This window comes from Sardina pilchardus, chromosome 18, assembly GCF_963854185.1.
Source record: "Sardina pilchardus chromosome 18, fSarPil1.1, whole genome shotgun sequence".
Classification (NCBI taxonomy): domain Eukaryota; kingdom Metazoa; phylum Chordata; class Actinopteri; order Clupeiformes; family Clupeidae; genus Sardina; species Sardina pilchardus.
The window spans coordinates 19,155,898-19,172,071 of NC_085011.1; the positions used below are offsets into that span (position 1 = coordinate 19,155,898).

General features: G+C 44.2%; 1 protein-coding gene across 5 annotated transcripts in view; it reads right to left on the reverse strand.

Annotated features, from left to right (window-relative positions):
- Positions 1–4,363: 4,363 nt before the first annotated feature.
- The window catches only part of LOC134063472 (regulating synaptic membrane exocytosis protein 1-like), a 37,077-nt gene continuing 25,266 nt past the window's right edge, over positions 4,364–16,174 (reverse strand). For all 5 annotated transcript variants that reach the window (XM_062518963.1, XM_062518962.1, XM_062518961.1 and 2 more), the window contains 8 exons: positions 15,702–15,811; positions 15,245–15,405; positions 13,122–13,354; positions 9,340–9,499; positions 6,903–7,015; positions 6,344–6,445; positions 5,682–5,821; positions 4,364–5,270 (listed from right to left, as the gene is read on the reverse strand). In XM_062518963.1, the coding sequence (XP_062374947.1) occupies positions 5,052–5,270; positions 5,682–5,821; positions 6,344–6,445; positions 6,903–7,015; positions 9,340–9,499; positions 13,122–13,354; positions 15,245–15,405; positions 15,702–15,811 (1,238 nt within the window). In that variant the 3' untranslated portion in view covers positions 4,364–5,051. The remainder of the gene's footprint in view (positions 5,271–5,681; positions 5,822–6,343; positions 6,446–6,902; positions 7,016–9,339; positions 9,500–13,121; positions 13,355–15,244; positions 15,406–15,701; positions 15,812–16,174) is intronic.

Below are 16,174 nucleotides of genomic sequence, written 5' to 3' on the forward strand. Positions count from 1 at the left end.
ATCTAGACGCACCCTAGCGGCCAAAAATATTTTTGCCTAGCGGGATGGTCTAGGGTCGCACCGTTGAGGCCAAGACTGCGCCAGGCTGCAGATCGGCCTGACCAATCAGAACGCTCTATCTGTATACGGAGTCCTTGAGCCCGAAGGCATCACGCAATAAACAAATCAGAAGCAACGAAAGGCGGGTCTTGGCATCTAACTTATCTTTCACACACAACAGCGCCGACTCCGATAATTAGATTTAAAACGTTCTCCTGCTTGCTAGATTTTCTTCACTGTTGATTCGCTGTTTCTCTTTGAGTTTCCAAGTTAATGTTAAGGCTGCTACGTCTATCATTGTCCTATACTTGTTGCAGAGCTGTGTAACATAACATCTATTTGCGTCTGTCTTGGTAAGTTCACACTTGAAATAGCGAATCTAATCGGAGCTGCCATTTGTGACCAATCGTACCGGCTACGATTGGTCACAAATGCTGGCCTATTACGTGCAGAAGCAGTTTGAAAGACAACTGTTCATCCCACCCACAGGCTTCAACTCTGTGAATGGTCCGACCCCAGACTATACATTTCTGTGTAGTTTGGCTTGCCAGGCTACATGTCTGCAGCACTCATTCCCAGATTGACACGAAATCACCATGGTTGATTGGTTGCAGCAGTGCTGCACTCCCTCTTCAAATTTCAGAATGTCTCGCCCATTTTGAAAGCCTTTTTCAGAAATGTGAAGTGGGTGGAGTTATGGGGTGAAGTGACTCTTTAAATTGCAATTGTGTTTGGCAATTGAATAATGTATCTAGGAGTGGGTCAAGCTGTTGATGGATATTTGATTAAAGAGTGTACATACTGTATACCCACAACCAAAGAAGACACACTGCATTGTGTCACGTTTTGCATGCCACTCAATTCATTTCTCTGTTGTGTCCAAACATTCCACATGCAGTTATTCACAAGTTTGCATTTTTGTTTCTGGTGTTGCTTAAAAACATGGTGACAGCACAATCCTTAACACTTTTAAGTCCTTGGCATTCAACACAATGGAAGAATTTATATTTATGCCCCTTGGTGTCAATATTCATCTCCATTTAGTGCTAAGATGGTACCCAGTTAGTCAAAAACAGACTAACATAAAACTCCTATCACCAAGAGGGATTTTTAAAAGACAGGTCAAGTAGCTTTTATGGAACAAGGTGAATATTTATTGATACATTGGATAGCTTTTACAGCATTTTTGTTTCTTTTTATTTGGTTTTCTGTGATGTCTTTTTCTCCCTTGTAATACTGTACATGTATGTCTTTGTTTCCTGTGTTTAACACCAAGGACCATGCTGGAAATACGTATTTTATTTTAGCATGATATCATTTGGATTATTTTCTTTTTGTCTTCATCCATAAATAAATAAATGTAGATGGCGATGTTTAGCAAAAGGTTGCCACAGGATATTGAAATACATTTACTACACAAGGCTCAGATACTCTCTCTCTCTCTCTCTCTCTCACACACACACACACACACACACACACAGACAGACACACATACTGTATGAACACACATGCACAAACTCATACGCACATAAATACATGCACACACACTGACGCACACACACATACATGCATGCACATATAGCACGTATGGCATACAGCACATAAACATACTCAGAAACACGCACACACACACAAACATGCACGCACATAAACACACACACACACACACACACACATACCCCATTAACCCCCCCCCCCCCTCCACAAGAAAGACACACACACACACACACACACACACACACATTCACAAGCGAACACACACACAGAAGCACACATCTAGTACACAAACGCAAACACCCACACACTCATTTATAAATGTTGCAAAAGTAGGGGATGGAGTAGGAAATAGAAACAAATTGACAAGTGTTGCGTGATTGATTTTTGAATGTGCAGAACTGAGTAATGGTCATATTTTGTACCGCTATGTGGTTCATCTAGTTTTATGGCGAAATAACTGCATTGTGTTGCTTTAACATGAAATGTGTGAAGTATGATAGAGAAAAACAGATCGTGGAGAGGAATTTGTCTACAGCCTCCCACAATTACTGTAACTTCCCAAGTCATTAGCGGCTACTTTTGTGTGGAAACTAATTGTGTGCAGTACTAGATCTTGACACTTGGCGGGGGAGTTGGGTTGCTGTTGTCACCTGTAATTTGAACTTAGTCCAGTACACTCTCCCTCCGCAATGAGCTCATCACTGGCAGAAAACAGTGGGGACTCCAACTTCAACATCATATTATACAAATAACAGAATCTTCAGTCAAATCTCTTCCACACATTCTTTTATTTGTAAATAATAAAAATGAACTCTTGAATATAAAACATACACATCATTTGAGCCACATCTGTTGTACAAACAAGAAATGTTGCAGTGAATACCTTCTATTCTGTTTCAGTGGAACACATGATTTGTAAACAATCAGTATTCTTAAATAATACTGACAAAGGAAAGTAGTCAGCCTCGACGGACATCAAAGTAAACTCATCATTGGTTAAATATGAAGCGTGTGAGTTTGTTTGTTTGTTTTCTAACCGAGTGTTAAGGGGATAGGGATATTAATAAAGCAAAATAGATTGGTGGCAGTCCAATTTCCTATGTTTAACATCTGAATTGTTACCGTGTTTAGGAAAACAACAAAAAAAGAGAGTGAAAGAGGCGAGGAAAAGGAGTGAGAGGAGGAGGAGAAGGAGGAAAGGAAAGATCTGAAGGTGTCCCTTGGTGGCCTTGGTACCGATCAACGGCCCGAGGTGACAGATTGCTGATCCACAGATTGACTGGGCCACAGAGTAAATACAAGCAAGTACATCACTGACTCGTATCAACTGACTCCTATTACTGCATGTGCATGTGTGTCTGTATAGGTGATCTTAACTTGGATACACTCTTTTTTAAATATATATCTTTATATATATATTTCTCTATCCTGTATTTTTTTTTCTCTGTATAATCATAATTATACTCCATATATAGATAGCTCTGGATTTTTTATACACATTATTCTATAAGTCTGTTGTAGTCCCTCTGTAGTAAACTAGAGCAACAACAACACCTTCCATACGCACAGAGGACTTGTGTTGGCTGAGTACAACAGACAGTACAGCACTTTTGATCATCAACAGGGATATCTTTTTTGTTGTTGTTTTTTTTTCTAAAAAAAAGGAAATCTAAAAAATAAAACATTTAAGAAAAAAAATGTTCCCCCAAAGACACCGAGCCTCGACGCGGGGGGGACAACGAGCAGGGCGGGACCAGGCCAAATGTCCACGTATGAAATGGATGGCTTCAGTTCATTGGCTAATCTATTCATTAAATACAAGCAAACTGTACAGGTGCATGCAACACACAAGCTTGCCTACAGTATGTGGAACTAACACACGAGTATGTTCGTCTCTTATTTTTTATTATTTTTTTTAATTCTCATCCGTCTTGGTTTACAAAATGTGCATGCAGTTCGGGACCGTTCCAGAGACATGCTGGCTCCTCTTGCGAGAAGGAGAGGGTGGCCTTTGTCGTCTTTTATCTCTTTTTTGTATCGAGTAGATCTCTGGACAAAACTCTGGTCTAAACACAACCCGCATTTTACTGCCACATTTAGATGAGGAGAGAGGGGTTATGTGTGTGAATGTCGATTCTTGAGAAACATTTGATACAACAAAATGAAACAAAATGTAGAAAATGAATGGCTGAAGAGGGGACAAAATCAAGCTTTTTTAAATTTAACCTGTTATCTGTTTCTCAAAATGCAGTAACTCTCTGATACTCAAAAAAAAAAAACAATCAAGCTTTTGCGCTTGCTTTACATAAAAAAACAAAAATAAAAAAACCCAAAACTATTCTTGGATAGTAAAATATAATCAGCAGACCATTCCTGTAGTCATATCTAACCTTGATTGGCAATTGCCAAGGCAAAATCACATGTCAATGTGACGCATTCTGTGGTGCCATGGCAACGGCTGAAAGTGGCTTATGCTGAAACTCGGGCTGAACGTCAACAACCTATGGAAGGACCATGGCCAGTGGCTTTGCAAGTTTGAGTGCACTTACACTATTGTGTGCACTTGAACACTATTCTAGAAACTAAAAAGGGAATGACTGATAATTAAATGAAGAAGAAACTTTCGGAAGAGGCTTCCCAGAACTGCCCAGTATGTTGCTTATGTTTGGAAACAAATGTCAGGAAACATAACACAGGTCTTCACATTCCACGTGTGTGTGTGTGTGTGTGTGTGTGTGTGTGTGTGTGTGTGTATATGTATGTATGTGTATGCGTGTGTATGTGTGTGTAGTGTGTGTGTGTGTGTGTGTGTGTGTGTATGGTGTGTCTATGTGTGTGTGTGTGTGTGCCCCTGTACCAAGATACGAGTACAGTGAGAAGGCAAAGCAGTTGGAGAGATCTTCTGTAAACAGACTTGTTAAGGTCAGCATGTACCATAGGGGGGCGGGGCCTATTGACCTTTGACCTGTGGTACAACCCCAGACAAGGAGGGGTCTCTCAGTCTTACAGTGGCCTGCCTAACTTTCAGTAGCCCTGTCTTAACTGTCCCAAACACGCCCACACTCCTTATATGGCAAGGAGGAAGAAAGAACATGATGATGTTACTGACACTGTTGACCACCAGGAGTCAGCCATCACTACTTTGACTGACCAGTTTGATTGGCCAGTTTAGTCAACAAATGGTCTGTTCTCGCCTTCCGCACTGGGACTGAATGGAACCAGGTCACATTCAGCATGAATGAAGCCAGCAACAAAAAAGAAACAAAAACAACAAAATAAAATCAAACCTCGACAGACCTGCAGAGAAAGGACAAAAATGGCAAAAAGAACCAAAATATAAGGGGTGGAGAAGTGATTGTCAGGCTCCAGCGAAAGCTTTGATCGTGATTCTGGTTTGTCTTTTCCGTCTCTCAGGGCTCTGATTGTTGCCACAGGTGTGTGTCCTTGGTCCGCTTAGGTAGTCCTGGGAGGGGGGGGGGGGGGTGGTGGGAGAGGGGATCCTGCCTCCCCCTTCACTAGGACCGAACGCCTGGCGGCACTGAAGAACTATCGAGTGATGTTTGGGAAGCCCGTCGGGTAAGTGGAGCTAACGTAGGGTCCACCAATGAGGAAGGAGGAAAGAGTTTGTACCAGCCAATCACTGTGCTTGAAAGGTCCAGCTCCTTCAATAGGATCTGTGCAACTCCCATAAAGCATTTGTGGTCCATTCGCCCGTAGTCGCCCCAGACTATGACCTGAGAGGGATAGAGAGGATATTGTGTCAAACAAAACCCAAAGAAACACACTAACGTTAATTAATACTGTAGCAAGTGCAGAAACTGTAACCCACAAACAAACAGGAAAACTACACATTTTCTGCCAGTACAATAACCGTACATCGCCAATCTGCTCGCCATCTGCTCACATGTGTTGTAGGCTAGCCTATGATTTATGTTCTATGTGAATATGAATGACGTCAAACATACAATAATCTATATGACACTTGTGTATTTCTGCATGTCAAATTGTGTAGGCCGTATGGCTTTTTATTGGGGGTAATTGCTGTACAATACTTTTCCATAGATCTTTACCGTATAGACCTCATCGGGGAGAAAACATGGCAAACAAACCACGGAGTTGGGGAATGTAACATTCAGAGAACTGACCTGTAAAACTTTACCCTGCGGACTCTGGTCAAAAAGCAGCGCTTCCTGGTATAACGGGTCGAGTGTTTTTCGTGCAATCTTGGTTTTCTTTTTGGCTTTACACACCCCGTTATCCAGCAAGTAGACCTTGACGTAGGGAGCTGCAAGAGGACAGAGACCGAAGCGCAGGTTTAGTAAGAGTGACCACAGAGATTCTTGTGAGTTGAAAACTTTACCCAACTTGAATTTCCCCTTGGGGATCAATAAAGTATCTATCTATCTACCTGTCTGTCTGTCTGTCTGTCTGTCTGTCTGCCTGCCTGCCTGCCTGCCTGCCTGCCTGCCTGCCTGCCTGTGAGATATAATCCAGATAAGCTGTGATGCAATAATGTGCCGGTAATTCTTTTTCCGAGTCCAGCAGGGCCCAGACCAGCTTGTTTGTCCCATACAGTAAAATTTCTTCCCGTTATTTAGAGTAGACTACAGGAACATTTCTGTGGAGGCCTGGACGTTACCCCTGACTAATCAGTCTGGAGTTACAGTAAAGTACTGTAAGGCCATGGTCTCATGGTATCTCATGGTCATGAGTTTCTACATTATAAAACATGTCCTCTGAGACGTCCATGCAGAAGATGACGAGAGGACAGACTGGAGCGGACAGAGTCCTGGAGGAGAGCTCTCACCTGGGAGGTTTTTGGATCCTGGTTTGGGTGTAAGGCCACGGGCCCTAATCACCTCCACCTCCAGCTGACCTTTCTTGTCCATCAGGCCGATCTGGATGTCTCCTGTAGGAACGAGAGAGAGAGAGCGAGAGAGAGATGATCAGAGAGAGAGAGAGAGAGAGAGTAGAAAGAGATGATCAGAGAGTGATAGAGATAGAGAGAGAGAGAGAAAGAGAGAGAGAGTAGACAGAGATGATCAGAGAGAGCGAGAGAGAGAAAGAGAGAGAGAGTAGAAAGAGAGGATCAGAGAGAGAGAGCGAGGGGTAAGACCTTCAATTGAAAACTGCTTCTAAAACTGAAAATAGATCTTTTCTAACTACAATTGTGTTGCCAAAGTATACAGAAATAAAAACATGTAGATAGATTCATAATAATATCAATTCATATCATTACCGATATAATTACTACATAAAAAAGAGAATGAAGATAAACAAAACAATTTTTTTCCCCTCTACAATACAGGATTTGTATTGAGTCCCTGAATCCTATGTGATGATGTCACTCTCCCACTGTGACTCACCCATGGCGGGCGTGGCCAGGGTTTGTCTCCCCACCAGCTGACCGGGGCCCAGGCCGTCCAGGAAGTCGCTGAACTGACTGTCAGCCCCGAGCCTCATCCCTGAGAAGATCAGACTGGACACACACAGACACGAACATGAGTGGCCCACGCTCACCATACTGTACATGCCATCCAGCAAGCACAAAAACACATTCAAAATACACAGGGGAACTCCAATGTTACGCTGCACATGTGAGATGATACTGAGGTTCTGGTAAGAGGCATGCTTATTCTAAGAGTGATTTCTCACACTTGCCAGTGAAAAATCAGAAATGCAAGAATAATATATGAAATATACTGTATGATAATATAGGATAATGCTGCAACAGGCCTTCCTGATCCCATTTTCATCAACCTTTGTGACATTTTACGTAAAATTTACAGTAAAATGATTATTAATCCATCCCATTCCAGTGAATTATGCTTTTGTGCAAACTGCAAGTGTTTCCACTCTTTCTCCTATTTGAATGATCAAAAAGACATTAAAACACACTGGATGAAAACCTAGCTACTTGGCTACCCTTTCTTGGACATTTTGCCATCCGTCTCACTCTATAAAGATGCAATATTTGACCACAACTGCCACCACTGTGTCTCTAAGCGAGCGACTGAAAACCATTACCACCAGCTTCCAGCTGACACTGGGCTCCTTTCCTTGACTTGTGTTAACTGGCTGTTCTGGGAACAGCTGCCTTCTCTGGCTCAGGCCTGGAGTCTGACACATCAGCAGGGCCCAAAGATGGACAAAAGCCTCAGACGCAGCACTCCTCTCCTCTTCTATGCTACCCTTCTTTCTTTTTCTCCATCTCTCTTTCTCTCTCTCCCTCTCTCTCTCTGGTTGAGGTATTTAAGACATGTCCTGAGTTCCAGCTCGTCAGCTCTGTAGTAATGCAACCTACGTTCCCTTTGAAGCCAGCGCTCGTTTCCATGACCTCACCCGCCCAAGAATGCCGGGCCAGAGGTGCCAGCTGTGGTCATGCTAGCGAGCAACCATATGAGAGAGCCCCTGCTTATACAGTTGTGTCTGTGAGTGTGTGTGTGTGTGTGTGTGTGTGTGTGTGCGCGCGTGTGTGTGTGTCTGTGTGTGTGTTTGTGTGTATGTGTGCCGATTTGTGTGTATGTGGGTGTGTGTGTATCTGTCTGTATAAGCATGTTGGTATGTTTGTGTATATACGTGTGCCTGCTTGTGTGTGGTTGTATGTGTGTGTGTGTATCTGTCTTTAGAGCGTGTGTGTGTGTGTGTGTGTGTGTGTTTGTGTGTATATGTATCTGTTTGTATGAGTGTGTGTAAGCCTGCATGTACAGTATGCATGAGTATGTGTGTGTGTGTGTGTGTGTGTGTGTGTGTGTGTGTGTGTGTGTGTGTGTGTGTGCGTGTGTGTGTGTGTGTGTGCGTGTGTGGAGGGGGAGGTGTATTCAGAAAACAACATGCGGTCTGGTTAATATGATCATAATTAGCTTCAAATGGCAGTGTCATTCCCCCACATCTGTCTTGGCATAGGCTGGCTGAAGGACTGAAGTCAGTGGTGATTGACAGCCGGCTGGACCCGGGCGGTTTATTTCAGTCTGGCCGCTCCGACGGCTGTCTGGGGCGGAGGGGGCCTCGGGCTGATGGATGATGCGTGTTTTAATTATGGGATGGAGAGAGGGGAGGTCAAGTGGCCTTGAAGAAGCAGCGTGATTAATGTCCCGACAATAACGTTAATGATTGCTTTGTCCGAAGGACGGACGAGGGGACACAACGCTGCACAATCCGTGTTTCTAGCTGGAGACCCGAACCCCTCTCTCGAACAGCTCGTGAAACGATCGATCAAAGCGATCGAGTCATTTCATGATCACTTTGTATAAAGAAGCTCTCTGACAACATGGAGAAGTGCTAAATGCCATCAAAGACTTGTACACAGAGGGTTCAGCAATACACCAGACGTGACATGTTGGCACAACCAGCTGAGCCGATGCCTAATAGTCAGGATCCTCTGGTATTCTAGTGTCACGTGATTGTGATCTGTGTGATGGAGCAGATTAAGAGAGGATACTGGCTCCGCAGAGTAAACAGGTTGCCGTGGTTACATCTCACTTGTTCCCTCATCCAGCTGGTTTCTCTGCTTGTCACTTTATCTCTCCAAGAACAGGGAATGTTTACAAAGTAGACAAGGTCACCGCCACACAGACATAAAATGAGAAAATGTAGCGTTGAGATTCCAATCCCAATTCTGTGCAGAATACAGAACAGGAAAGAAATGACAGTAACTAATGGGAGAGACGATGACACATTCAGCAGTACGTCATTCCATTCCGTGACCATTAAATCAATTACTGGCCAGTTTCGGGCATTTTTCAGGCTTTTTCAGGACTTTTACTCTGAAACAGGAAGCGCTGACTGGACGCCCATACTCACTTCCCCTCAGAGCTGTAGCTGTTCATGCTGCCGTCGGTGGACTCGCGGCTGGCCTGGCGGGCCATGGCGTTGCGTGGGTACTCCACTGCCATGCCCGTCTCCTGGCTACGCTGGATGCCACCCTGGCTGCCCTTGGTCTTCTGCTGCTTCTGGGCAGCTTCTAAAAGGGAATCACACGAAGACAAAATGGCTGGTGACATTTGTGTGTTTGTGTGTGTGTGTGTGTGTGTGTGTGTTGCTGAGGTGTGTGCCCTGAGAACTGTGCTTGTATGTGTGTGTATATGTGTGTACACTCACTGTACATATGCACTCTCACAAACACACACACACACTCACCCTCCACATCTTATTTACAGAGGAAACACAGCTATTGGTTAGCCGTGACCTGTTAGCCAAACTTGCCATCTGCATGTCAACTCCTGTGGTGCCTTTGCTTGTCTATTTCCACAGACCCATCCCATCCCCTGCTCCCATCCCAACCCCACCCTTGGTGATTGATGGCGCATCGTTCAGAAGAGCTAGCGGCCCGGCCTAGAGGACGCACATGGCGCGCTTGAGAAGGTTCTTGGCCAGGCTGGTTTGTTCCAGCCCAAGAATGTTACAAAAGAAGCAAAGTGCAGATTTTATACCCCACCCCGCCCACCTGCACATCATGCAACTGTCAGTCAAGTCTGGTGCATGAAAGGCAGACTGAACAAATTGTGGTGAAGGCCTGCCGTGAAATCTCTTATGAGCCGTGTGTGTGTGTGTGTGTGTGTGTGTGTGTGTGTGTGTGTGTGTGTGTGTGTGTGAGTGTGTGTGTGTGTGTGTAATATAGGTACCCAATATTCATTTGCCAGAATATTTTTAGATCATGATTTATGGGAAACTGAGGGCATTTTTGAAATACAAATACAATACAAGTAATTGTACAAGTTCTGAATGGAGTGTTAGTGTGTGTGTGTGTGTGTGTGTGTGTGTGTGTGTGTGCGTGCGTGCGTGTTTGTGTGTATGTCTGTGTGTGCATACGTGTGTGTGTGTGTGTGTGTGTGTGTGTGTGTGTGATAGGTACCAAATCATTTGCCACAATATTTTCAGAAAGTGATTTATGGGGAGAATTGAAGGCATTTGTGAAATACATATACCAATAATTGTATTGAATGAAGTTTGTGTGTGTGTGTGTGTGTGTGTGTGTGTGTATGTGTGTATGTGTGTATGTGTGTGTGTGGTGTGTTGGGGTGGAGGGGGTGCAAGGATACGTCGCGTATGAGATAATAATAGATAAACACACATATTTAGTGTTTGCCAGGCCTGATTGGAGACACATGACCTGTTGCGATGACTCATCGCAGCTCGCTGGCTTGAGGCTGCTCCGTGCCCTTGTCAACCCAGACAAACGAGAGCAATCTCACGGGCACCTAAAAATACACAGCTCCGCATGAACCGCCGCGCTTGGCAGGACGCTGTCCGGTCGTTCCCACTGGCTCACCGCTCTTTGCACGCTTCTTCAGGGAAACGGGGATATAATTATAAGCCGCCCGAGATCCAATGTTGTAGTTTTATGGCAGCCGGATTGGCCTGGCCGCGCCGCGCCATGCCCTCGACCCGTTCCTGTTTTCGGGATCTGATCACCATGTGAGAACCAGCGAGAGACTGGTAGTGGAACGGACCACCTGCTGCGGGCCAGCGGAGATCTTTAAAAGGACTGATTTATAGGGGCTCCGCAGCCACGCTCGCTATCTGATTTATCATCCGATGGGCCTTTTAAGATATTATCTAGAGCTCTGGCAGTCAGTGAAGCCAAGAATGCTTCCCCCCCACTCTCCATATATATATATATATGTGAAGAAAAAATATATATATAAATATATATTTGGAAATATATTTGGAGATCCATTTATTACAACATAAATAGACTGCTCTTGAAATATACGTTTTTAAACAACGTCAGAAGCGACTTCAAAGGTATTCATCTACATTACATCTGATTAGTGCCCAGTGTTGATCTTGGGATGACAGGCTTCTCGGCTGCCAGTGCCTGCTGTCTTTGATTACCTATCGGCCGCATCCGAGCCAAAAGCAAGACAGGGTATCTCTACTGCATACAATCTGAGGGACATAGATCTTTTCTCCTGCCTTCCAGACGGAGAAAGAGAGACAGATGTCTTTACAGTAGGAGCTTGGAGAGAATAAGACGTGTTTCTGTGGTACAGCATTGGAGTCTTTTAGGCTGCGACAAAGCACCCTTATTGTCCACTCAGTGCAAATGAGATATATTCATGGGATGTACTGAGATCAATAGTAAATGGTAGATTTATGCACTTCGCTTGCAGCAGCAAAGCATCCAAGAGCAAAATGTAAAGATGCTGTATTTCCCATACTGTGCACTGCTATACTACACTCTCAAAGGCAGGTATGCTATTTTTAAAGACCCCCTTCTAACAGAAATAAACTTTTCAACATTTTTAACATGTCCATTGTGTGCTTTTTTGGGTTACAACACATATCATGAGTGACATAAAAAGTAAACCTCATGTCTGAGCCTTTCTCATTCCAATAGGCAGTGCATCAAACTAATGAATCAGAACAGTCTGTCTTTGCTACTGTACATGATAATGAAGGGAACCCAATCTTGACTGACTTGCAGAGTGAAGTTTTTCTAAATCATTTTCGAAAATAACTTCTGCATTAGCGCATTTAACAAGCAAGCTAATGTGTCAAAGTTAGCGGCCTAGGCCTACATTAGCATAACACTGTTGATAGCTATTTGATGATAAGTTCCCATTAGCCGAGTATCTTTTTATACAACCGTTGAGTTTGTTGAATACATTACCATTCTGATGTATCAAATTATAGTAGATGAGGCAGCAGGTGTAAAGACGCATTAAAGTCATTTCAAGCCCATTAAGGCATTTTCTTCAAGGAAAAAAAAACACATCTTATTTCCGCAAAGGCACATAGGCTACTGTATATTCATGAGTTTTTCTTTATGAGTTGATCAATGGCAATAATGCAGGAGAATTGTGTACTCTCTGATCTGTAATAAAATACTGGATTACAGATTAGGAGTCCACTCCAAATGAGGATCTAAAGCGCAGTCTTATCTAGCACAACCGACTGCATAGAGAGAGACAAACACCTCCGAATACACTGAGAAGGCTGACGGCATGGAAACTGACTTCTCGTCAAAGGAGAAGTCAAACATGCACGAGGAGGACGAATGGTTAGTGGGTCAACTAAACCACGCCACCACTGCCATATAGGGCATACAGACTTGTCAGCACACACACACACACACATGGCCACTTGAAACTGTAAACACAAGAGGGTACAGTGTGTCTCCATGACCATGACCCTGTAAAAAAATCTTGGGTTTATCCAGTACCCAGTAGAAACACAGTTTCAGACTCACAGTCCCAAAAAATGATTGTTTAGAGCTAGCCTACCTTCAAAACATCAAAAAGTGTTTTCTATCTCTAAATAGAAAATATTGTGGTATAAATACCAGCACAGATGCCAGCTTCTGTTTAATTTCACAGGGATTAGTCCTTATCCCAAAACTTTGCTTTGCCAACACTGACTACATCATTGGCAACGGCCATGCCAAAACATTCCCACACTTAATTAAATATTGTTTGTCAATCATGTCAAATCAATTAAACAGTGCAAGAGAACAGTTTACTCAACAGCAGTGGCATACACATTCGAGTCGAGATACACACACAAGTGCAGTTGATTGGGCCTCATGGGGGAGAGGGGGGTGGGGGGTGGCGGTGACGGCTTGCCCTGATTGGCCGACTTGCCTGTCTGGCTGAGCTGGGAGGTGCTGCGGCTGAGGCGGGATGGCAGGCCCACGATGGCGACCACGCGGGCGCTCAGGCTGGAGCGGCGCTTCTTGCCGTTGCCGTCGGCGCCGTCGGCGAGCATGCCCAGCGCCGTGTCCGACTGGCTGCCGTCGGTGCGCTCCATGGAGTAGATCTCGCCGCTCACACTCGTGCTCTTCAGCATGCTCCGGCCCGACGGGCGCATGTGGCGGCTGCGGAGGAAGTCAGTCAAGTTAGGAAGGAAGTCAAGCCAAGAGGTAGCACAGGGGGGTCCAACCAGCATCCACATGACACCCAACGTTAGGGGGGGGGGGGGTTATATGGAAATTCAGGAACATTCAGACACCGATCGACAACATCCGTGATATCTGCCCAACCTGAAGATTTTTTGATCTCCGAGATCCAAAAAATAAACAGATAACACACACCAGTGGTGCCGCTGACAGATTTACTACAGACGGCACTGATATTTTGATTTATCATTCACAAAAAGAGAGGAAGTGCCGGCCTTGACAAGAAACACACCACCAGCGTGCTCTGGCTTCTCATTCCTCTCATTCTTCATGAATTTTTAGGAGAGCTGTGTGAATTTTTACACACCGCTTCAATGACCAGACGAGGGACTGGCAAACGCACTGACAGTCTTTTAACTTTTGTTAAACGATCTGTAGCATTTCTGGTAAAGGATTAAAACACAGGTGCTCTATATCAGTATAACAAGGGTATTAAACTATATTTAGTCTCTCAGAGCAAATCCACACCACTTGTCAAACTGACAAGAAAATCCTCTCACACACACACACACATAAATATTACATTCCCTGTCCGTCCATTATCAGTTGGTAAAATCATGTAGGGACATAGCTCAACCACAACACCAAAAATTTCAGGGGGGGATATTGACTCAGTGAAGTCCATGAAAGTGACCCCTTGACCTTTTGACATTTACCTCGAGTCCCCTTCATCTGAGTGCCTTTCCAGCAGCTCGTCATCTGTCCCATTCACTTTCCATGTTATCCTCCTCTCTCTCCTCTCCTCCCCCTCACAGCCCTCTAAAGACTTAGACCTGAACGAGTCCGCCGCCACGCCGAGAAAGCGTGCACGTGGAGTTGGACACGGTAGCGGAGGCATCGATCAAACAAACGGTACGAAGAGCAGCATGCATGCAGTAAAGAATGAAAACAGAAAACACGTGAGACCGTCGCAGGAAAGTAAAGAGAACCCACGGTGCCAAGACAGACAATGTATACAGTCAAAACAAGATGATGCCGTAAAAAACAACAACATGCATTATATCAACCGCAACTGATAGAGTAATGGAAACACAAAAACAAAATGACAAAACAAACTTAAGAGGGTTTAATTGCGGAAACAGAAAGCGATAGTGAATATAAGGCCCAAAGCACTGCCCAACAATCATTGTAGTCTGAAGAAGAGTTGTGGGAACATAAATAGAAACATTACTAGGTAAAAAAATGTTTAAATGGGAGCTCCCTGGCGTGTGAGACATCTCTTCTGTCTTGTACACTAACATACTTTAGATTCTGTACCCATCCAAATGGCTTTTTGGGATGTGTGTGTGCTTTCACTGTCTTTCTATATCAACCTTGCACTGTTGCACTGTTGGACTTATTCGCACTACCACCTTGACACACACCTCATAGTGGATCACAGTACCAGTACCAGTACCAGTCCTTTAGTATATTTTACTGTTCTTTTTAGTCATGTTGATTTGCTTTTTTTATCATCCTGTTAACATTGCTGGGACCTTGAATTTCCCCATGGGAAAAAAAGTATATCTATCTACAGACGTGGAAAAAGTTTCAGTGAGAAACCTGTGCCAACCATTCATGTTAAACCAGCTGATTCCAATTAGCACAACTCTTCAGTTAGGTAGAGCAGCTAATTGATGAGATCACCTGTGCTATAGTAAGTGCACAGGTAGAACCAATACATGATCGTACTTTTACTCACTGAAGCTGGAGCTTTCCATCTCTGTCTATCTATCTATCTATCTATCTATCAATCTATCTACGTATCTATCTATCTATCTATCAACTACAGTACCACTGTAACCAGTAAGGTCCGGCGTCTTGTCTGACCTGAGTCTCCCCCGGGGCCGTTCTGACTGAATGGACATGTAGCTGGTGCTACTGATCCGAGAGGCACTGCTGGCTCGAGAGATGGCTGACACATCGCTGACATCACTGTCCGAGGACTTGTGGGATACATTGTCACAGCTCCGCCGCTGCTCCTTGTAAAGCTGCAGAGAGGACAGATGAAGGAGGTGATTACCACTGGGAAGTGGGAACTAAAAAATGCTATCTAAGCACAATGTACAGCAACGACAACAGATACAACTCAAGTCTTGATTCCGGTAGAATACTAAATAACTGCTCTAAAGGAACTGTGTTCAAGTCCAGAGAGTTCATGTACAAATAAATGAATGTGAGGGGAAAGTGAGAGTAAAATGAGAAATGTATATGGAAAATACCAGCCCTTGATACACTGACTAGGTTGAAGTGGGTTTCAGGATAGAGGAGTCGATTCACTGCTCACCTCTCTTTTACTCTTCAGCGCCCTCTCCAGGTCCTGGCTGGCACTGGAGGGGCCTGGCGGTCTATAGGAATGTACTTTCATCTGTCGAGCTCGCTCCTCTGCTGCGAGGGCTGTAGGGAGGCAAAGGCATTTTCAAACAAGAGATTGTATTGTATGTCAAAGCTCAGTGAGCTCACACCATGGAGAACTCACTGAAAAAATGTTCTTCCACGGCAATGGCTTTGGACCGGTACAATCTACACCTCTGCTTAGCTCATTTTCTTGTGAGCACAGGGGAAAAAACAAGCCCATCAAGCTCTTTGTTAGGCTATACCTGAAGGAGTGTTCTTGCAGATTTTTCTTTAGCGTTAAAAAGTATTGGGAAAGTCTGGCCAGACTGGCCTTACATTTGCGTCTTATACAGGTACATACTAATATCTAATATGGGCATCTTTCATGTAAAACCTTTTATCTTCGATTACTCAGACATTACT